Source organism: Dendrobium catenatum, unplaced genomic scaffold (assembly GCF_001605985.2).
Source record: "Dendrobium catenatum unplaced genomic scaffold, ASM160598v2 fragScaff_scaffold_156, whole genome shotgun sequence".
In the NCBI taxonomy this organism is placed as follows: Eukaryota; Viridiplantae; Streptophyta; class Magnoliopsida; order Asparagales; family Orchidaceae; genus Dendrobium; species Dendrobium catenatum.
Window position 1 is genome coordinate 5,402,490 of NW_021318618.1, and position 22,778 is coordinate 5,425,267.

The 22,778-nt window shown below is 34.2% G+C and overlaps 2 protein-coding genes across 2 annotated transcripts in view; one reads left to right on the forward strand and one right to left on the reverse strand.

Moving 5' to 3' along the window:
* LOC110113448 (kinesin-like protein KIN-7I) overlaps positions 1 to 14,819 on the reverse strand; it is a 98,395-nt gene extending 83,576 nt beyond the window's left edge. The window contains exons 1-9 of the mRNA XM_020846043.2: positions 14,696 to 14,819; positions 14,530 to 14,619; positions 9,852 to 9,970; positions 8,127 to 8,240; positions 7,953 to 8,034; positions 7,795 to 7,862; positions 7,636 to 7,710; positions 7,295 to 7,440; positions 7,110 to 7,212 (exon numbers count right to left, since the gene is read on the reverse strand). Coding sequence (XP_020701702.1) covers positions 7,110 to 7,212; positions 7,295 to 7,440; positions 7,636 to 7,710; positions 7,795 to 7,862; positions 7,953 to 8,034; positions 8,127 to 8,240; positions 9,852 to 9,970; positions 14,530 to 14,619; positions 14,696 to 14,819 — 921 coding nt within the window. The remainder of the gene's footprint in view (positions 1 to 7,109; positions 7,213 to 7,294; positions 7,441 to 7,635; positions 7,711 to 7,794; positions 7,863 to 7,952; positions 8,035 to 8,126; positions 8,241 to 9,851; positions 9,971 to 14,529; positions 14,620 to 14,695) is intronic.
* An 829-nt stretch (positions 14,820 to 15,648) lies between these two features.
* LOC110113423 (hydrophobic protein OSR8) lies at positions 15,649 to 16,327 on the forward strand. Its single transcript, XM_020846012.2, has 2 exons — positions 15,649 to 15,777; positions 15,889 to 16,327. Exons 1-2 carry the CDS (start codon positions 15,691 to 15,693, stop codon positions 16,018 to 16,020), a joined length of 219 nt encoding a protein of 72 aa, XP_020701671.1. The 5' UTR covers positions 15,649 to 15,690; the 3' UTR covers positions 16,021 to 16,327.
* The last annotated feature ends 6,451 nt before the right edge of the window (positions 16,328 to 22,778 follow it).

Below are 22,778 nucleotides of genomic sequence, written 5' to 3' on the forward strand. Positions count from 1 at the left end.
GAAAGGAAAATTTAAATCTCAATCAATTATAAATTGATTAGGTTGTGATTTAAAGACTTTCCTAAAATAGATTTTGTAAATTAGGAAATATTTTGAATTTCAATTTACTTGGATTTGAATTCAAATTCAATCCTAAATATACTTAATCCATATTAGGAAATAAGGAAAAAGGAAGGGGGAAAGCCAAAGGGGCCGGCGGCTAGGGGGGATGTTGCCGCCGGTCTCAGGAGGATTGGGTGGTCGGTTGGGTGATGAGGAGGGAATTCGGTTAGGGGAAAGGGAAGTAGTATGGCCGGAGGTGGTGGTGGGAGGAGGGAAAGAAAAAGAAGAGAGAAACTAAGATAAGGAAGAAAACCACGAACCCGACTCGTCTAGGTTGGTGGGTACTACGCAATTCTCCCTCTCATAGGGATTCCACTCCAAACTCTCAAGCTCTCTTGAGAACTCCCACAAGAAAACAAAATTCTCAAATAATCATTCATTACTTGAAAAATAAAACAAGGGGCTATAAATAGCCTAGTACATGAGATTCAAGAAATAAAAGACGAAAATGCCCTCGGGGCTTACATATGACATCCATTTACTAGAAGGGTACAACGGGAAATAAAATAACATAAAAAATAAAACAAATACAACGACACATAAATAAAACAATACATAACATAAATCAAAAGTACAATGACTCGAACGTGGCCGTAGATCGGCGGCCACACCTCTGATAAACCTTCAACGATTTGATGTCTCCATCACGCGTTTTCAAGCAAAACGACTGGGAATATTGATTAAAAAGAAGGGAAATTGGGGTTATTTTCTACTTATGGCTCCAGCATTGCATTGCATACAACAAATCAATGTTGAAAGTTAAACGCTCAAGAAATTCCTTTATTCTACTAGCTGCACAAACGGCCTATCCAGTGGCGTGAGGTAGCCTGTGAAGATATGCATGCAGAAATTGCTACTTCGTGAAGAGCCTTTTATTTTTCAAGTTCTAAAACAAGGTCTTAGACTGATTCAGTTAAACAACTTCATAACAAATACAATTGTCAGGTTGCATGTATCAACACAGCTTCATATCCTGCATTCACGAGAGATCCATTGCAAAGATCAAAAAAATTAATTATTTAATTAATAAATATAAGTGCTCAAAATTAATAGTTTATTAATAATTACAGTTAAATGTAAGACCTAATCGAGCCATCAAGATTGAATTTATTTAAAATAGATTAATTTCTCAAAATAAAAAGTATTATTTTATCTAATTGAATAATATATTTTTTGAATTACTTACTAAACAAATTAATTCAGATATGACGTTATTTTTAATTAACAGATTATATGCGATCTACTGTCACTTCAATTAAAACGTAAGGGGGCCAATCTCGCCTCTTAAAGGTGTGGGGGCAAACCTAGTGGACGTAGAAGAGCAGGAGAGAGAGGGAGCGAACGAGGTGAGTGATTCAAAAAAGGAGACTGGGAGAACAAGAAAGAAAAGAGCGAGCGAGCGAATGGGCAAGAACTGAACCATTGAGAAACACTCATGCTTTTGGCCTTAATGGTAATTTAATGGTGTTGTTGTACGACAAAACTATACAATCAAAGAGCCTATATCATAACATTCAATTTAGTAGAGAAATTTAGAGGCAAAACCACCTAATTAAAGCATGTATCATATCCTTTCAGGCATGAGATATTTTGAGAGTGATCATAGCAATAAGCTTGATATAACAAAGATTTTTTGTGAATTGAAATTTTCTCAAATTTGTTACCCTCATGATTTTTTTTAAACTTTGAGGGTAGATTTTACTTGAATATTTTTATATATTATGATTTTGAAGATTTTTTAATATTATTTATCAAAATTTGAACCTAAAATAATTGGCGTTGTAATTTGGTTGCATTTTGACAATAAGATTTCCATTGGTTGAAATTTTCTATCAATGTAGCTGTAAAAGCCAATTTTAACTGTAGGAATACTATTGTCATGTCGTGCACTATAGCACCATGAACTCTCTATTCTTAGGCAGTGGGGTGCTATGGTCATAGAACTAAGATTTAATTAAATCTAATACACTATTACAAGTATATGTACTTATATAGAGTAGTTAACTCCTCTTTCTTCCCATATCTGAGAGCCTGGAAGGCTTAAAAGAAACTAGCTTGGTGGCGGGTTGCTGGAAGAAAAACAGAGAAATAAAAGAAGAAAAGGAAGAAGGAAAACAAAGAAGGAAGGAAAAAGAGATGGAAAGAAAGGGAGGAAGAAGGAAATGAACAAAAGGAAGAAGACAAAAGAGAAAAGCAAAGTTGTTTACAAAATATTGAAGCTTAAAAGAAGGAGAAATAAGGAACTTCTGCGCAAGGAGGACCTAATTCATCATTTCTAATATAATATTCATGCAATGTCGGATTAAGTTGGCTTTTTTTTTTAACTTAACTTTTATTCATGTGATTTAACCTAAGCTAAGTGCCATTTAATATTTATCTTACCGTTTAATTCCACATAAGATCTTGCTTATTATCACCTCTAAATCTAAGCGTGCAATTTTTTTCTTAAGCAAATCATTTTCGCATGAGATTGTTTCACATCAAACTGATATCTAAGATTAAATTTTAAATACTATTCTTTTCCTAACCCACTATGAAGAATTGATTAGCCCAACCTTTATCAAGATTATATAAACAAAATTCCTAACTCTTAATAATGGAGAGTTGTTAGCCAAACCTTTAGCCACCAAAGTCCATAAAAATAAGATGACATGAAAGATACGACATTAAAAAATAAATATGACTCAATATTTCTAAGGAAATAATGAAAATGAAAATAAGAAATTTGCAGCTTATTTTATATTCATATTATTTCTGATCATATAAAACTAATAACTCATGTGTTGCATAACATCTAAGGCATTGAACTCATTATGTATAACTGTATATGGATGATTAGAAATTATGTTAAGAACGGTAGAGGTAGACCTAAAAATACTTGATTAGGAAATATTAGAAATGACCTTTTTCTTTATTAGATCTAAATGAGAATTTGACTCTTAACCGAACACATTGGAGAAAAAGGATTCATGTAGCCGGCCTCACGTAGTAGGATAAAGGCTTGATGTTGTTGTTGTTTTTCAAAAACCAGATGGTTTATTTTAATAAATCATTTATATAATTAAATAAATTAATTTAATAAATTTAATATAAAATATTTGACTTAATGATTAAATTTAAATTTAATCTATTTTAATTTTAAAATAAGCATTAAATGTTAATAATAATTATTTATCAAATAAGCACCAACTAAACTTTATAACATGGCCCCACCATCCTTGTGATTTATTTACTCATGTGAACTAAAAAAACTATATAAATAATGCTAACACATATTGTTCAGGATATGTGAGATAAAATAACAAAAATAAAGCCTTCAAGTTCTAAACATATACCCTACATGTTTCAACATTTAATTTTATTTAATTTTTTTATAATGTAAATGATATTTAATTTTTAATAAATAGATTTAATGTTATACTCTATTTATTTTCTTATTTATTTAATTATATAATATAAATTTTTAATTTTTATCTATTTTTTATTTATAAATGATCTAACAAGAATTTATACATGTATTTTATAATAAAAATTTTGTATATAATTTTAGCACAAATTATAACCAAATATATAGCATAAACTAGCAATTATTTATAATAAATCTATAACTTCTATATGAACTAACTTCATTTCGATCATTTTGATATATGGGAGCATATAAAAATAATCAACACTTTATGCATGCAATTAAATTTTTCTGAAGTTTATATATTTTAATTTAATGTATATTACATTAATCTATTATAGCCATTGCCTAATATTCTAGTTTCTCCAGAATTATTAAAAATCGGAGTGATTAAGATGGCAAAACACAAAATCAATTAAAAATGATATAATTTTGTATACATAAATGCATCCTAAGGATCATAGTCCCTTTCCCACGCATAAAACCTTCTGTTGAGCATATGAAGCGGGAGATCATGAGAGACAGAGAGAGCCACTGGCGACATTGAAGACGGGATTACAGTGACTGAAATAAGAGGAGAAAAAGGAGAGGAAAAGAAGCAAAAGAAGTGTGAAGAGAAAGAGGGGAAGAAAACGAAAGAAAGAAGGAAGAGGAAATTAGGCACGTGAGTTTCAAGTGCGTTCAAGTCATGTTGTGGGCCTAAGAGGCTTGAATAAAGGAGAAATGTTTCAAGGTGGTAATAAGTAGTTTAATATTATTATTATTTTTAATGAAAAATCTAGTATTAAAAAAGCATTTTAAATCAATAAAATCATTATTTTAGGTAATTTATGCAAGGCCGAGACTTCGGAGGGAGAAAGATAAGGGCGTGCATCAAGACGAAAACAGAACTGTTTTGGTGATATACTAAGGCTTTGTTTGAGACAATTTCTTTGTTGCTTTCTAAAATGGCTTTTTAGTACACAAATTTCTTGAATTAGAAATTTTTGTACTAACAAGCAGTTTTATATAGTAGCAAAACAGTTGTCCCAAACGAAGCTTAAATCTCTAGGGCGGAATCGAGAGGAACCAAGCAAGAGCTTGCATCTGGACAAGAGATTGTGCGACTGCACGAAACGAGAGACCATGTGTTTGAACAGCTTTTGTGTCGTTCCTCTGGTCCCTGAAATTTCCCGCATCATCTGCATTTGCGTCAAATCCTGCCGGCATGCACGCCACCACAAGTTCCCACAGTCGATCTTCTTTGTTAAAATTCTAAGGAATACTGGTCCTTCCACCGCCTTCATTGTCAGAATTCTGAGAAACACTAGTCCTGCTTCCTTCCTGCGTCCAAGACCAAAGAGATCGAGCGAGATGGCTACTCTTGAATGAGTCTGGGGCGGAGCCGAGTGAAAGCCTCCTCTCGCATGTGTGCGACTGCACGAGACAAGAAATTGTACATCTAGACAGCGACCAGGGCCTCCTGATGAGGCATCGAGCTTGATCTTCATTCTTGCGTGCAACATCCAGAGTCGAATGAGGAGAAGCGAGAGAAGTCAAGCGCAAAACCTCCTCCTGTGATCATATCAAAGGCCTTGCATGCGCCTGTACCGGGCCAATCAAACAGGAGTCCTTTTGGGTGGAGTCAGACGACTGATTTGCATTGGGCCGAAGGCTGGATCGATCGGACGGCCTAGGAAGGATGACATCTACGTGTCGAGTACTGAGTCGCTTGAGACGTGTTTTTTTCTATTATTGTCCTTGAAGCTTGTCACAACCCTAAAAACATTTTTTTTCTTTCTATTGTCGTACCTTCATTGTCGGCCTTTTTCTTGAGAACCAAGAGGGAGATAGACCCGAAGGATAAATAATCCACTATCCCTGCTGCCCCACCACCGACCTTTATTTCCACTTTAGGTATCTTGAGGACTATTGTTCAACGCAAACTTCATTGTTGCCCTACACCTTGCAAGCTTTATTGATATAGCCTTCATCTCTATCACTAGTCGTCGTAATATTTGAAGCTAATTCCTCCCAAATTTTTAACTAAATGGATGACTCTATGGTGCACTAAAAGACTTGATAACTCTACCTTTCTGGGACTAATTACCAAGCTATGAATGACAGGTCTATATTCCCCAGTTTGAGGGGGAGTGTCAAATACCATCCAAGCCATCCTAGCTGTCCTTTGGCTCTTGATCCTATGGTCAAGATAGGGATCCGTGTGAAGCTCACCTGGATCACACTGATCTCCTTCCATGTTTGGGTGGCTGATTTAGGAAGGATTATATTTGAAAAATTATGCATTATTATGTAATTATTTATTTCTTTATTAAGATATCATGTGTAGATCTATAAATAAGAATTATTTTGTATGATAAAATTAAGCTTTTCCCTCTCCAATTTTCTAAATTTAATAATCATAGTTGTTAATTGAAATGAAAATCCAAGTTTTATGATTTTTTTATGGTTTAAACATAATGATTGGCATGCATAGCATCTCTTTTTTCTTTTAAGTTATTGTCATCTGGAACCGTGATATAACAACTGAATTATATATTTATGGCTCACATTTATTAGTTATTAGCCATTTTCAGGAAAATACCTGGTGATTCACGTGAATGGACGAAATAAGGGGGTTTCGTTTACAACAAGTGAAATAATTAGTGAGAAGCTTATACAGTTTTTGATGTAGACAAGGAATATAGGGGACCCTATATTTCTTGAACACAAAAGACATACAAGAAGAACACTGACAAAATGAGTAGAACTTAAAACAAACTTTGTTAAATAAACTCAAATGACCCAAAAGCAGCCAAGCCACAGAGTTCGGAAAAACAGCCAGCACCTCACGGATCCAAGGAGCCAGCACCTCAGGCCGTGAGTTCAAAGCAGCAAAGCCACGGGAAATTTCTTCCCAGTTCGGAATTCAGCTCCACATTAAACCAGAACAGGAATCCAAGGAGTTCATGTCTCAGTAAGTAAACAGCCCGCTAGAATCCAAAGGGCTTAAATAGCCAATTACATGAAGGAAACATAAAAGACATAATTGCCCCTAGGGCCAACATAAAGCAACGCCCTCAAGTGAGGGTAGAAATGGAAAAGTACAAATAACAAATAAAATACATGAAAATAAATAGACACGATCGTAGCCGTTGATCTCCGATGTCCTCATCATTTAGATGGTAGGTTAAGCTTCAAACTACTGTTAGAACCTTTCTTTCCACTTAAATACTCCGGCTCCCAAGCCGTGTGGCAACATCCATGGTACGCCACTACGCCCTTGTTGCATCAAAATATGTAATGAGTTTCTTTTTTTCTTTAATGAGATAAATGTACACTAAAATCATTAGTAGAACTAGAATTGCTAATGAATAAAAAAATTTATGGCACAAAAACAGGAAAATATTTTCCAAAACCAAAACATCTACATGATTTATTTAAGTGAATATGCAATCATACGCTAGCAGAAGAGAAAAATCCAAATGAGAGACAATATGCAGGTGCAGGTGAGAATTTATTTTGTAGTATTGAAATATAGTTAAGACATCCATACTAATTGACCTATGAAAATATATCCGTCTAATCTATAAAAAAAATCATATCGAGTTAAAATAGAAACCTGTGAAAGAGTAATGTTGCATATAATAGCAGTATTAGCATTTCCACCAAGAGCAGCTTGTAAAATTCGAGTGAGCTTGCTGTCACGGTAAGGTACATGGCCACTGCATCACAATCTTCCATTAGAAAAAATATGCAAGCCACCCACTGGATCGCAGTAATAAAAAACTTAATACAATAACTTACCCTTGGCTTTCAACGCCATCACTTAGTTTTTTTATGACAGTGCCAAGGGTCAATAAGCTTTTATTAATATGGGAGCCCTCTTTCAACCGTAAACCTTCCGCACCAGTCTTAACAACACGTTCTGAACCAGCCAAATCCACCAAGTTCTAACATAGGAACATTAACAACAATAAAAGAAGATAATATAAAACGATATCAAGAAAAAAATCAGAATTAAGGAAAAACATGCAAAAGTATGATACTAAGACGGCAAATACTGATATAAAGAAAAAAAAAAACAGAATTAAGGAAAAACATTGCAAAAGTATGATACTAACACGATCAATTCTATTATCGCATACCAGCGTAGAAACACGTACAGCATCAAAACAGTTAATTGAATCACCTTCTTCAATTCTCTCCCTGCTTTCAACAAACTGCAATAATATAAAAGTAAGAAAGACAATACAGCAAAAAAATATTCACCAAAATAAACTAGATAACCCCATGAATTAACATACCATGCGAAAAATTGTATGAGACCTGCTGCTGTAAATGTTCATATTTGTCTCCCCAATGTGGCGATGAGCTGCATGGTTTAATAAAGAGTTTTCAGGGCTTGAAGTTTCCATGCTGCTACAACACAACTAGAAGGACAAATGGGCGTTCCAAGCCATACATTCACCAAATTCCACTAGCTCAAGAACTTGATCAGGGGAAGTAACGATCTCCTCTTTCAAACCATCAACATATATGCCTCTCTTCATAGATGAATACAGGTAAATTGAGCAAGAGACAAAGCAGAGTAATATTCCCCATGATGTAACAAATCATATTAAAGCTCAAAATATACCTCAAGGGATTCATGAATTTGCAACTTCCGATGTTCAGGGGCCAATAAATCATTGATCTCCTCATTATATATCTCCATGTAAGACATGCGAACTAGGAATTCCCTACCCATTTCCTGCAGAACAAAAGATAACTAAATCAAAATCATCATTAGCCTTTTCTAAGCATTTGAGGTCGGTTGTATGAATCCGCTTTTTTCATTCATTTTAAATATTCTTATTGAGTTAATTACCATTTTACATAAATTCTCATGAGCAGATTGATCATGAGCAATAATTCCTCATGCGCAGGGCCAATAGAAACAACAAGCTCGATGTTTCATGACCCGACATAAAAGCGCAAAGTAACAAGTCATGAACAAACAGAATCGATTGAGGAAGTTGAACTGCCCACACATGTCAGATCTATCTTTACCAAAATCTACAAGCTTAATAAAAAAAAATGATAATGTGAGGAAATTTTAGGACTGCTTTATACATCACATGGCATGCAATTCACAGAATAATTTATAAAATATACAAGCCTTGAAGACATCATGCAAACTAGAAAAAAAAATGCTAGCAAGCATCTTTAATTTAAAAGAACTAAAAGATATCGTATTGCACATATGTAAACATATAGGCATATTATCATATACTTCATATTTTCAACATCAACCAAGATATAAAGCAGCACTAAGACAGTGATGCACGTGGATGGCAATTTTTACATCCAATATGCCAAAAAAGATGTTTATGAACATTGAGCCTGTTTCTTACACACAGAAATCATTAAAAAATGCAATATTATAGTTTCATCATTGCATAAAGAAATGCGTAAGAGGCGCATGCATGGAGGTTTGGGATGCATCATTTACCTTTGTGCAACAACATAGCATGATTGCAAAATGGAGGGGCAGTTGAGAGAAGAGGGAACGATTGGAGTTGTGAAGCTCAAATGAAGTCGGCAGCTATAGAGAAACTGAGGGCTCATAAAATAAGAGAGAGAGCATGTAGTGATTTATATGAAATTTATTATTTAATAAATGTGGCTCAGGCATCCCCCTTTCAAATGGTGCCTAAGAGGTGCCACTACTAGTGCAATCTATCTTGATTTTTTTATTAAATAAAAGGAGGTTAGCATGCGCTCAACCTAGTTTGAATTACAGGAATTTTATTATGTGATAAATGGGGCTCAGGTATCCCCTCTTGATGGTGCCTAAGGGGTGTTACCAGTGCAATCTATTTTGATTTCCTTTATTAAATAAAAGGAGGCTAACATGTGCTCAGCTTCCCTTTAGGGTTTAAGCTAGCAATTGTAGAATTTTAAGATTATTGTTAATAAAAATTATTCATCAGGCTAATTATGAGTGCTCTTATCTTTTAATCCAAGTAGTATACATATATCACTACAAGTCAAATACATGGACTTTCACTTCATCTTGATATCAAAGCATCATTCATTCATCATCATCCACCATTAGGGCCTAAATCAATTGTCAGTTCAAAGTTACTCCAATAATATCTTATCTTGTGTATTAGTACATGAAACATATGTCATGATGATAACATAGAAGTATATAATTATTCCAAAAAAAGGACATGGATATAATTCTATCATAAGACCAAAAGACGAAAGTAAAATGGAAAAGTTGTGGTGCTTTAAAAAAGGCATTAGCATAATAATCAAAGGAATTACTGAAAAAATCTATATATATAGTGAGGAAAAATAAATAAAAAACAGAGACCTTTTCAATACTACAAAACAATTCATGCACAGAAAGCGGGATGATTCCTGGTTCTTTCACTGATCCTCTCATGGTATAAGTCTTACCACTGCTGGTTTGCCCATAAGCAAAAACTGTACCTATTAGCAAAGAGCCTACATGTTAGTAATATAGAACAAAGAATATAAAAAGAACATTTGAAATATGGCATTTACAAATTAAAATGTCTAAAGATAACATCGATGCATCTTTACAATAAATTATTATTAATATTACTACTATTTATCACTATTACAACTATTATTATCACAATCACTACCACTATCACTATTACTATTATTATTATTATTATTATTATCATCATCATCATATCATCTCCACATACTAACATTAACATTATCTCTTACTAACATTAACATTATCATTGTAATGTCACTATAATTAAAAATATTATTAGTACTACTATCACTATCTTCATCATTATTAAAATAATTGTTACAAATATTACTACTAATATTATTACTACTAAAAATTTTTTTATTATTTTTACTATTTTATTATAATACAACAACAACAACATCAAGCCTTTATCCCACTACGTGGGGTCGGCTACATGAATCCTTTTTCTCCATTGTGTCCTATTAAAAGTCAAATTCTCGTTTAAATCTAATAAAGAAAGGGCATTCCTAATATTTTCTAACCAAATCTTTTAGTCACCCCCCTTTTTAACATAAGCAATCTAATACCTCTTCTCTCCTAACCGGTCATCGTCAAGGCCAGCCGTTTTATGTGACCAAACCATCTAAAGGCGACTTTCTCTAATCTTATCTACTACGGAGCTACTCCAACCTTTTCACTATATGCTCATTCTATTCCTATCTCTAAGGGTAAACACTATCCACCTGAGCATCCTCATCTCCCACACTTAACTTAGTATTATGCTTCTCTTTTAAAGGCCAACATCGGCACATAAAGCATTGCAGGCCTCACTACCAATCTTATAGAATTTTCCCTTAAGTTTGAGGGGTACATTTCTATCACAAACAAGCCCCGAGCATTTCCTCCACTTCAACCATCAACTTGAATTCTGCCTGATAAATACCCCATCATTTACCATTCACTCTGAGCTGTATGACAATAATTCCAGAGATATCTAAAACGTTACTTATAATACTTGATCGCCCAAAGTCACAATCCCCTCACTAGGTCTATTACTACTAAAATTGCACTCCATATATAATAATAATAATAATTTTTTTATAATAATAATAATTTTTTTATTTTTATTATTATTATTATTATTAGATTGTTTCCAAATAACTTAGGCACCCAAAGTACTTTCTTAGCATTGAGTTTTTATATTTAAAAAGAGATGTTTTTATATATTTAAAAAATGCTAAGGACTTAATTAAAGAAATTCATTTACTTGGAAGCAATCTTGTTAACTCCTCAAAATATCCTCAGCAAACCTCCCAGAATCAAGCATTCTTGAAAATTGAAACATTTCTAAATATTTACAACTGGTTGGCAACATTATCTATCTGACCATGATTAGACCTATTGCATCATTTATTATTGATATGCTTAGTAACAACAAAATCTAATAAAGCAGCATTGGAAGCATCTCAAGGATTTTCATATATGTAAAAAAACTCCTAGAAAAATCATTTAAGGGTTGAAGTTAATGCAAAATCAAATAATGTTAAATTCTGTGAAGATAGGAAATCATTTTTTTTGTTAGTGAAAATATTGTGTTATGAAGATGAAAGAAGAAAATAATTGTGAGTTTGTGACTACTTATAGCATTGATATAAAATATAAGGACATGACTCTATTGACCTCTATATGTGTTCCATAAGTCAAATCTATCAAATGTGATGACAATGATCAGTAGATAAAGCTTCAATAGAAATCAACAAAAAAATATCTAAGATATGCCACCCATTTCACAAAATGAATCATCATAATGTGTCTAGAATGCTGAAACAACCATCAAAAGCCCATCGTATTTTGTATGTGAGCATAAATAAAATATAAAGGGGGGCTTTACCGCCCACTAATTCAAAAATAAAGATGGTGAAGTGTCCCTAGAATCCCAAGGCAACATCAGCACATTAACAGGGGATCATAGCCCCCTCCACCCTGTTATATACCAAAAAAAATTATAAAAATTACAACCACCTCTCATTTCCCCTTCTCCAGTCCTTACTGATGTGCCACACTACTACCTCACATCTCATTCACTGACTCTGTCACCCTCTCTATAAATCCCTCTCCCTCTACCTTGGTCAATTCGATCAATCACTAAGTTAAATAATTTATTTTAAGCAATACCCTATAATTATCATTAGTGCTACAATTAACCACATCTTATAAATTAACCCAAACATGCAAAATATACTCACTATTGATAGGGAAGTCCATATAAGTCTCTCCCAAGTCAATGTCCCTGAGATGCTTTGCCTTGTAGGTGTAAGTTATGAAACATCTAGGTCTTTTTCCCCTTAACGATGTCATGGTAGTATCATCCATCTTGGCTCAGGCTTATGAGTAAGCACCACAACATGGTCCTTTTTATGGCCTTCCAATATGCCCAAAAAATGAGATTTATACGTAGGTACAATAGTTGATATCGCATAAAAAAAATCAAAGTCAAAGAGCCAAGCATGATATGAAAATAGGGAATGAGATTTACCGTAAGGGCAACAGTGCAAAGGCAGTAATGTAGGAGGGCCTAAAACCTAAGGAATGGCATAAGAATTGATTTGTTTCTTTTCTTTGCATCTTGAGGAACTTTTTTAGGCAAATAGGTCCATTAGAATCCATGAACATAATGGATGCGAAAGCCAAAAAAAAAAAAAAAGGAAAGGCAAAAGCATAATAGAAATTTCATCTAGATTAAAAACCCTATTATTTTAATTTTAAATAAGGATAAAAATCAAGGAGAACAAATGTAGGGCATTCATTCACCCCCTTATCCAAGATGCATTAAGAACCATCCACATAAGCCACCATATCAGTCCAAAAAGTACAAGAGCCTAAGGAGCTGCAAACAATCTTGAGCCCAAAACTTAAATCTAAGTAGTTAAAACCCTTGAACTATTAAACAATAAAACCCAAGAAACAAAGAGAGCTAGCAACCAAAGACTAGGTGAGTAAGCATGTGAAAGCTTAGGAAATGGAAAGCATAAGGGCCAACTCCAGGAGGAAATATCTACTACATAATGACATTTGACAAAGCCTTGCAGCCTTTCGGAGGCTGTCCTTGATCACCTTTTGATAGCCTTTCCAACACTAGACAATCATTGTGATGATAGTTCCCACAAAGCATGGTATGGGAAATGCTTTTAGGCCTTCTAGCAATCGACAGTTGCTCGCATCTCATTAGCGCCTATGAAGAATAATTGCACTAGTCACTTAACCTCCTTCTGCCACAACAATAATGATCATTCGACAAACCCTTTGTCATGTTAACCAATCAACTAGTATAATGTGCAACCTCTGCCTGCCATATCCATATTGGCCTGTAAGGAACTAAGGCCTAGGTTTTTTGCAACCTGTTACCAACATGGAGATGGAACAATTTAAGATATTATAGTAGTAAGCATATGTCACTTGTGATCGAATAGCCTCATCATGCTTTGAAGCACAACATCATTTATTAACACCCATGAAATTTTGTAATGAAGACATTTACCACCTAAGAACCCTAGTTTCGACTATGAAATAATGAAGGGGAACTAAACACCCAAAGCATATATCTCCAACTGTAATTTACAAAGTGAAATAAAATACAAACATCACTTCTACTGCTCAAAACATATCCACAAATATATTACCTGACATTTTCAAACATCAAAATTCAAAATCTTGACATTACCGAGTTCAGCGTTGAATTGAAGTGCTCATGTGCTCCTTCATTGTTTATTTCCATTTTATTCTACCATGGATATTCATATCACTGGTGGTTACTCTAAGACTTCTAATTTCTTTTGTTGTTATAGGTTAATTAACTGATGTTTAAAATCAACTTTATAGCTGCATGCTACCGTTTTCATTTTGAGGCTTTTGGAGGGCAACTAGGTGTGAGAAAAAGAGATGTAACTATGACCACTTCTTATGGTTGAGGAAGCAGCTCGTATACCTGAGCTTTTGAGCATCTAGTAACTGAGTGAGGGAAAGGTGGATGATTTCAGCCATAAGAAACCTTTCAAATCAATTTTTTGGAGTTTTTATACCTTTTGCCAGTTTTTCGCTCCTATTGGAGCACTTTTCGTGGAAAAAAAATATGAGTAAAAAAAACTATGAGTGAGAAAGCGTTTAATTATTTTCAAATACTCATATCTTTTTCTTTGTTAATCTAGTGGATTGGTTGTTATCAGTAACATTGGCCTTTCTATGCTCACAACGCAATTTTAAAAGCAAAATGAATGTGTTTCGCGATGCATATCTGTACATAAGAAACCAAAATTTTCCCATTCTCAGCTACAAAAACTAATTGGCTGCCCGATTATGCGCTGCAAGAGGAAAGAGAATCATTGCGGAGCCCAGCACTCGCAGTATTTACCTTTCCCCATCACAAAAACAGTAAATAAGCTTTCCTCCAACATTGCCACTCAAAACACAACATAATCAAATTGACGTAAAGAAAACCCCGAGAGGTAAAACCATAACCAGATTTCCTAATGAGAGAACTCACCATTGAACCCACGAACGACGGAGGCAACAATCTCCTTCGTCCGCGCCTCAAAGATGTCCACTGTCTTGCTATCCTCCCCAAAAACCCTGTCTGTGAAAAAAGGAGAGTTGTGGCGTCGCCAATCTATCGGACGAATCACAACGTGGGAGAAGGGTGAGATACCTACCAAAGTCGAACTTGGTCGGCTGGTTGTGTAGGTAGACGGAGTTGCCCGAAATCCTCCAAGGGCTTGTCTTAGATTCCTCCGGCGAGAGGGGCCGAGCCCGAACTGCTACGTAAATCCTCTCCATTAGCGTCCTTTCGAGTGCGGAAGCGCGGTCGGGTAGCAAGAACTATTTTAATAGAGGGTTTCGAATCCTGCAGTGAACTGGAATTTCCCGCTCGAAAACCGAGGCAATAGATATTTAACATTCATTTTATATTTAACTAAGAAAATATTTATATTAGAATGACATAAAAAATTAAAATGAGACCTCAAAATGATTTTCTTTATTTAAAAATCTCATTTTAATGTCTTGCTTTTTTAAAATATTAAATGATCTTATAGTATGATTATTTTGACTCATATTTAATAAATCAAATTGATATTTTTATCTATATTTATTACTAATTTGAATAAATCTTTGAATTATGAGTTGCAATATTTTTATAGATATTTTACATATAAATATCATATTTTTGTGTTATTAATTATTATACCTATTTATATGTTTTATAAATTTTTTTATAATCATAAATAAAATTTTAAAATGTTATGATTTTGAAATTTAGGGTCCATGTTATAAAAAAATATTCGGAAATATAAAATTTTAAATTAAGCGCAGACAAAGTGCAAGTAAAAAAAGCGTAGTCAAAACGCAACTAAAGCTAATCAGCCCACAAGTCAACTACGCAGATGACGTGACAAATTTTTATTGGATATTCGAACCTATTCTCAGCGTCGGGAGATTGGATGCAATAATTTGCCTCTGTGTAGGCAGGGGCAAATTATTGCGTCCGATCACCTGACATGCAAACAGCCAATCCAGAGATGCCACCTCACCCGGATGCACTGAGCCCTTGAGTGACACGTGTTTTTATTGCCCTACAGCGGTGTGGGGAAATCCGAATACCGAATACCTACGGGAAGAGTCGGAAAGGGTAAGGCGAAAAGCCAGAAAGATGAGTTTTTGCTGTAAATGCCTCGAGATATTGATCGCAATCCTTCTTCCACCACTCGGGGTTTGCCTCCGCCATGGCTGTTGTAGTGTAAGGAATTTCTTAACTATTCCTTTTACTTCCATCATTTTCTTCTCCGACTAATTACCCAATCAATATTATTATTCGTTTCCTGAATTTTTTTTACACTTCGTGCAACAGCTCGAGTTTTTCATCTGTCTATTCCTCACCATCCTGGGCTACCTCCCTGGCATCATCTACGCTGTCTACGTGATCATCAGTGTTGATCCTGATCGCTATCGCCGTGACTACTGGCATCCCATCAACAAGTAGTCCTTGAAGTATTCTTCAATGATCTTTTTGGGAGTTAGATTTTTCTCGGGGAAGTTGGCTCCCTTTTCTTGATTAAATTCGTTTTTCTTCTTGTAAGTTTGCTTGGAACTTTGATGGTTAAGTCTATGAATCTGGACCATATATACTGTTTTGTCATTGTTTTGGTGCTAGATCTTCCAGCATTTCAATTGAAGATGTGAATGCATAGGTGGAAATAGAATGGAAATTGAAAATTGCAGGAATTGGGATGAGAAGTATCTCAATAAATCAGATATTTATTTGGGCATTCCTTGTTAGACATGAGAAATTCTATGGCTTTATTAGGGCATTTGGTAACTTAAGCTCATAAAAGTAGAATTTGCTAGTTGTCTAGAGTTTGATTTATTATTATGCGTTCTCAAAACTGCTAAGGCGACGCTAATAAACATTGGGAATGCGAGTGATTGCTTTTGCATAATTGTTAATTTGGCCAAATGACTATTGTTCCTCCACAGTAAAAAGATATTTGGAGGTGTTTAAATATCTAAGTAAAGGCGGTTTAAACTGCTTCTATGAAGTCTAAAAGCGGTTTGTAAAGGTGCTTGAACATTCTACGAGGGATTTGGAGGACTGTATACTCATTAGAACTTTATCAATTGGGAGGAGGAGGGTATCATTTAGAGTTTCCAGCTAAGAATCCGGTTTGATACAGTATGTTGTAAATTTACTGGGAAAGACAGGAGGAATGGAGTGGGATGAACCTTTTTTACAGCAACTTAAACAACAACTTTTTTACAATAACTCTCCCAATGATTTATTGAGCTATGCTTGGTTTTCATCTTTTGATGGGAGGGAACACATTTACCATCATTTCATGCATTATTAGGCTTCACTTTACTGTCACTAATAACAAGTTGTGCTAATAATTGTTGTTATCTAGTTAATTTTATTCAGTGAATGTCTGCACTAATGTCTTTTTATAGCAAACATAGTAAGTTCGATTGTAATTTTCATGCCTCCACTTATTGGCTTTGGTTGTTTTTGTACCCTAGTAAGGATTCCGACCATTTTGAAAGTTAAAAAAGAGGGTATATATACAGAAAAGGAGATATTCTAACATGTGACAGAAGAAGAAAAGGAAAAATTGTAAAAAAAATGTCAAATGCGTTTGTATTTGTAAAACCCAGGAAGGTTTTGTAAATTATGATGCAAAGATCCTATTTAAGCGTGGCTAAAGTAACTGATTGAATAATTTTGATGGAAAATTTAGCATTGCTTTTGAGAACCACTAATTTCTAAATACAAATTCTTCTAAGGTTTGATTTGAGTGGTAGAAAAGGACAAAGGAGCTAGAAAAAGCCAGTATGGAAATTTTATGATTTGGGTGATGGAATATAAATATTAATTTTATGAAATATTAACTTTAGTTTTTTTTGTTGAAAGTTTGACTTTAGAAGACAGGCATGCGCTGCTTATGAAATATGTTTGTGAGAGTCAAGTTCTCTCATAGTCACCACTGGATATTATTATATATTCCCTATAAAGTTATTGAATGTTACGATAAACTTTTGACTCTTTAAATCTGTAAATAAATGTATGGAGAAAATTCAAAAAATATGATCAACATTAAATATATATTGCAAGGAAAACCTAAACGGGAATATAAAGTAAAGAGAAAATTAGAAATATGAATTCAAGTATTTATGAAACTTTTGTGCAGCTTGCAATTCATAACATTTCAATCATATCTAAATATGTGAATTCCCAAGTGGGAAAATCTTACACTTGTTCAAAATTTCTATGTACAATTTCAGCCCTGTCGCATTCTCTTATTGCACATTTTCTCTAATAGGATTATTTAGTATCATTTTATTAGCCAAAGCTATGGATCATTGCACATTTACTTCTGTCAATGTACTTATTAATAATGTATTCCATTTGTTTTCTCCTTCCTTTGACTTTCCCTTGTCCTTACATAATCTTTAGTTAGTGCATATTTATTAGCATCACTAAGTATCAATCGTCACCTAATAGTATGAAAATAATGTGGGAAGCTGATGGGGACATCAGATCATCATGGAAAGTTTACCAGCGACGTGGCCGCCGATCTACGGCCACGATCGAGTCTTTATATTTTTGAGTCGATGTATTTTATTTTCATGCATTTTATTATTTGCTTATGTGTGTTTTATTATTTCCCTTTGTACCCCTTTTTATGGGAGTTGTCATGTGTAAGCCTAAGGGCATTTGTGTCATGTTATTTGGAGTCTTTTGTATGAGGCTATTTAAAGCCCCCTTTGTATTATTTTGAGGGGATGAATGATTGTTTATTGAAATTCCTTCTTGCATGAGAATTGTGTGTTTGAGAATTCTGATGGAGAGAGCTTCCTAGGAGAGGAAGAGATTGGCGTATCACCCACCAACCTTGGAGACGGCCGGGTTCGTGGTTCTCTTCCTTATCTTTGTCATCATCCCCTCGTCGAACTTTCCCACCCTCCACCACCACAAACCACCGGCCACCTCACCGGATTCCCCTCTCCTTCCAAACTCCACGGCCAAGTATCCCCAATCCCCTTGCCGCCGGCCAAGGCCATAGCCGTCGGCCCACTCATCCCCTTGCCTCTTTTATTTTGTTTCCTAATTGGGTTCAGATTTATTGGGATTAATTTGAAATTCAAATTCTTTCAAATTTGAATTCAAATTATTTCCTAAATTAGCTCCTCTACTTTAGGAAGTATTTGATTAGATCTAATTTTGAAATTTTAATTTCAAGAGGATTCAAATTAAATCTTTCCTAATTTTAAAACCTAAATTATGAATCTTTATTTGCTCTCAATTAACCCCCATCAGCCATGTATGCCGCCGGCCCCATGGGAACCATCTAGGATTTGATTCTTAATTATTTCCTAATCCCCTTTGGGAAATAATTAATGTTTCTTTTCCCCACCTCCACAGCCGAAACTCCCCATCCCCTTTGATTTACATTATTTCCTAAGTGAGCTCTTTACTTTAGGAAATATTTCAAATTCCCTCAATTCCCCCCCTCTTACCCGTAACTCCTCCTGGCCATATCCAGCAAACTGATTTCCCCAAATCAAAGGAATTGCTTCAGGATTTCACACCTCCCTCATCTCCATCCCGCCATCCCTCCTTAGCCGTCCCATCTCCCAATTACTCCAAGGAAGATTCACGCCTAGCTCTCTCCCAATACTTCCACACCTCCCCTACCCAAAATCTAAGATTTTTTTTTTTCTCAGATTTTGATATTCAAATCTGAAATCGTTTCAGATTTTGGAATTATGCTTTAACTTTTGCCTCCTATTCATTTGCAAGGAGAAACTTCTTTCTCTTGGTACTCACTTGTGAGGGGGATCAAAGACCAAGGAGACTCTACTTCCAATCACCAAGGAATGATGGAATCCATTGACGAGTACTTCGATGGCATCAAGTGACGGATCTCTACGTCTCCTTAAACAAAGGTTTTCTCCTTTCCACTTGTACCCAATTTCTTCTAACTCTAAATTCTCAATTGGTTGGTTGTAATCACGAAAACTCTTTCACTTGCTCTTGCCAAACCTAGTCATTTGTAGGAATTGAGTGTAATCTTCTATGCATCCTACGTTTCATTGTTAGACTAGGGATTAACTTGAAACTACTATTTTTGCATTGCTTTATTTTTTCTTGATTATCTTGAATGTTCAAACTTAGCGCATGTGATCTAGCCTATACAAGATTAACTCCCTCATTGTTTGACTCGCCGTGGATAATTGCTAGTAATTTTAATCCGAACTTATTCTAATCAACGAGTTGTGCAAAGCCTAAGTGAAATTCATAACATTGCATCTAAGTAGTCCTGCATCAGAAGCCTTATGGATCCTTATCGTGGAAGATGATAGATTAATTAATGTGAGAAATAAATGAATGAACGAGTTGCGATCTCACTAGATAATCGTTAGGAATCATATTGGAATCAACCCATTTTGCATATATGAAAAATAGTTTCTATCGATTACTCATCATAAGAGAAAATATAATAAGTTTCATCACATGTAACTCTATTTATATAGTATAATGCTCGGTTAGTAAAATGCATAATAAAAATTTTCCAAAATAGCTATGAAACAATAGATCATGAAAGTCATGATATAAAATGCTTACAATAACTCCAACAAAATAATATTTAATATGAAGTTATATGTCTTATTATGGCATGAATCTTGATCAGTTGTGCTTTTTATAGTTTATTTTATTTTTATAGTTTTTATTGGCTTACAGGATTTCTTTGATTTAAATGATCATTAAATCATTGTTAGGCACTTATTTTTTGTGTTTCTTATTTATATCAAAAGAAGAAAAGCTATTGTTTTGAAAGTTGGTGTTTGAAACACAAATTCTTAATCTGGCTTGTGTGAATTCGTATGAGGAATCTTATTTCAACATACATTACATCAGTTATTTGTATCAGGAATCTTAGATCCTAAGACATCTCTACATAAATTTGGCATTATAGTCTATGGTTTTTTGATATGTCAACTATAAGTAGAGCTCCATATAAACTCTTGTTTATAGATTATTAAAGTGATGTGTATTAGAACATAAACAATTCAAAATCATTTTAATAAGTGCATTTAAAATTTAGAAACAAGTCAATTTCATGCAGATGGATTTGAAGTTGAGTATTACCACAATATTGAACCCATTCATTTGAATGTTAGCACAGGTCGGAGACCAGAAAATTATTGTAGGAGGAATAATCAAGATAAACATTGTATGGTGTATGGTAACAAAGTTTGTGAAAATCATGGACGTTGAAATTTTCATAGGGGTGATGACATAACAGTAATCATTAAACTTGATGTGTCAATTTTTGTTGAAAAAATAGATCCTAAAATTTTAAAATTTAATAGACGTGGATAGCTTTTTTGGATGAATACAATATATGACGAGCATTGTGTGAGATTTAAAATGTTGAAATTAATTAAGTTAAAAATATATCAGATAAGTTTGGAAAAATAAAAGGAAAGGTTTGGACTAGAACCTACAATTACATGGGTTGAAATGAAAGAAATAAAGTGAAATATTTGCATTTATCATACTGTGAAGGCCTAATTCATGAGTTTAATTATTTTAAATAAAGAACAAAAATTTGTTAGACTGGTCCTTGGACCGGTCCAACAGGTCCATGATTATATACAAGAGCAGAACAAATTGTTCCACCGAGAACTTCTGCTCACTCAGCATGCCGGGCCCAGTAACCGATTAAGAGAGCAATTAAGGGGGATTAAAATGGAAAATTCAAAAGAGGGGGCTGTTTAGAGAATTAGGATTATTGCATGCTTAAAGGGGGAAAACTTCCTAGGGTTAGGATCATCTCTTTTTTTGCTGAATTTGGGTGTGTTCTTAGGTTTGTTTGGGCTTTAACTGCTGGCTAGGGATTTGGGAGAGTTGGATCCTCCGCTCCAATTGATTATCCATTATATCTTGTTGCTTTCTTCCCTATTTAATCAATTGAAAAGAGTTTTCTTCCACTATTTCGCTTAAATTCATCTTGGAGATTGGATTTGGATTGCTGTAATTTAATTTCAGCCAAGGAGGATTGGATTTATGCATCCACTTCTTAACAAATTATAGTAAAGTATATGAACAAATTTGAAGAATTATTGTTGTGTTTTGAGATTATCGAGGATTCCAAAATCACATTTTCTAGGCTTAGGTTTACTTTTGGATCATATCTCAAGAGTGATGGCCCTACTTTACATTTACTACTTTAGAATGCTTTTCAACTTATTTTAGAACTTGAGCAAATGTTTAAAAATTTCATCAAAAAGACTGAACAAATATACTGAGAATTTATGATTTTGTCAGACTAGTCAAATTCAAACTGCTACAACCATTGCATCTAAGATTAGTAATACCATGATTAATAACGACACTAAAGGAAAATCCATCACTATTACATCTCGGACTAAGTTTTTTGGCCAAAGTATTTTTCAAATTTCATCAAATTAGTCATTCTGTTAATGAGTGTCCTAGTAGGAATTTGCATACTAAAGTTAATGAGGATGATGTATATATTTATGGGGTTGATTATGTACATGAATTTTATGAGGAGATTAATGATTATGGGGATGTTTTGATTTAGAATTATTTGAATTTATGAGAGGTATTAGGTGACACCTGAAGTTGAATACATTTGTAAAGGAACTTTTATTTTTCGAACTTGTTTCGAGCATGATGATAATTTTTGCTAACTTATGATAGGTAATGAGAGTTATATGAATGTTATGGCTAAATTTATTTTCGATTGTATGGTCTTAAAACCTAAGCTTCTTCCACAATCATATTAGATAACATGTGCAGAAAATACTGCTATTTCTTCCTCACAAAATATTTAGTTAATATTCAACTTGCTACATATATTGATAATTTTTTAGTGAATATTGTTTATATTTTTTTGTATAGATCATGGCTATATGATTGATATATCATCAAAAAATTATCTTGATCGGGCACGAATCTCGCGGCAAAATCCACCTGGAAACTTAAAAAATTAAATATGGGATCACTTGAACTCCGATTTCAGCAAACTTACAGTCAAACTGAGCGTCTCGAAAATACGAACCCAACGACATCAAATTCGACTCAATCCAAGCCCAAATGAGTCCAAATCAAGGACCCGAAGCATTGTTGGAAAGTTCGTACCACAATTTGAGTTACCAAACAGTTTCCGAATTTGATGAGCTTATATTCAAATCGAGCGGCTTGACGAGATGAATCCA

Coding starts and splice junctions, on each gene's coding strand:
- LOC110113423 (XM_020846012.2), top strand. CDS start 15,691: ATGAGTTTTTGCTGTAAATGCCTCGAGATATTGATCGCAATCCTTCTT. Junction 15,778..15,888: donor TCCGCCATGGCTGTTGTAGT/GTAAGGAATTTC, acceptor TTCGTGCAACAG/CTCGAGTTTTTCATCTGTCT.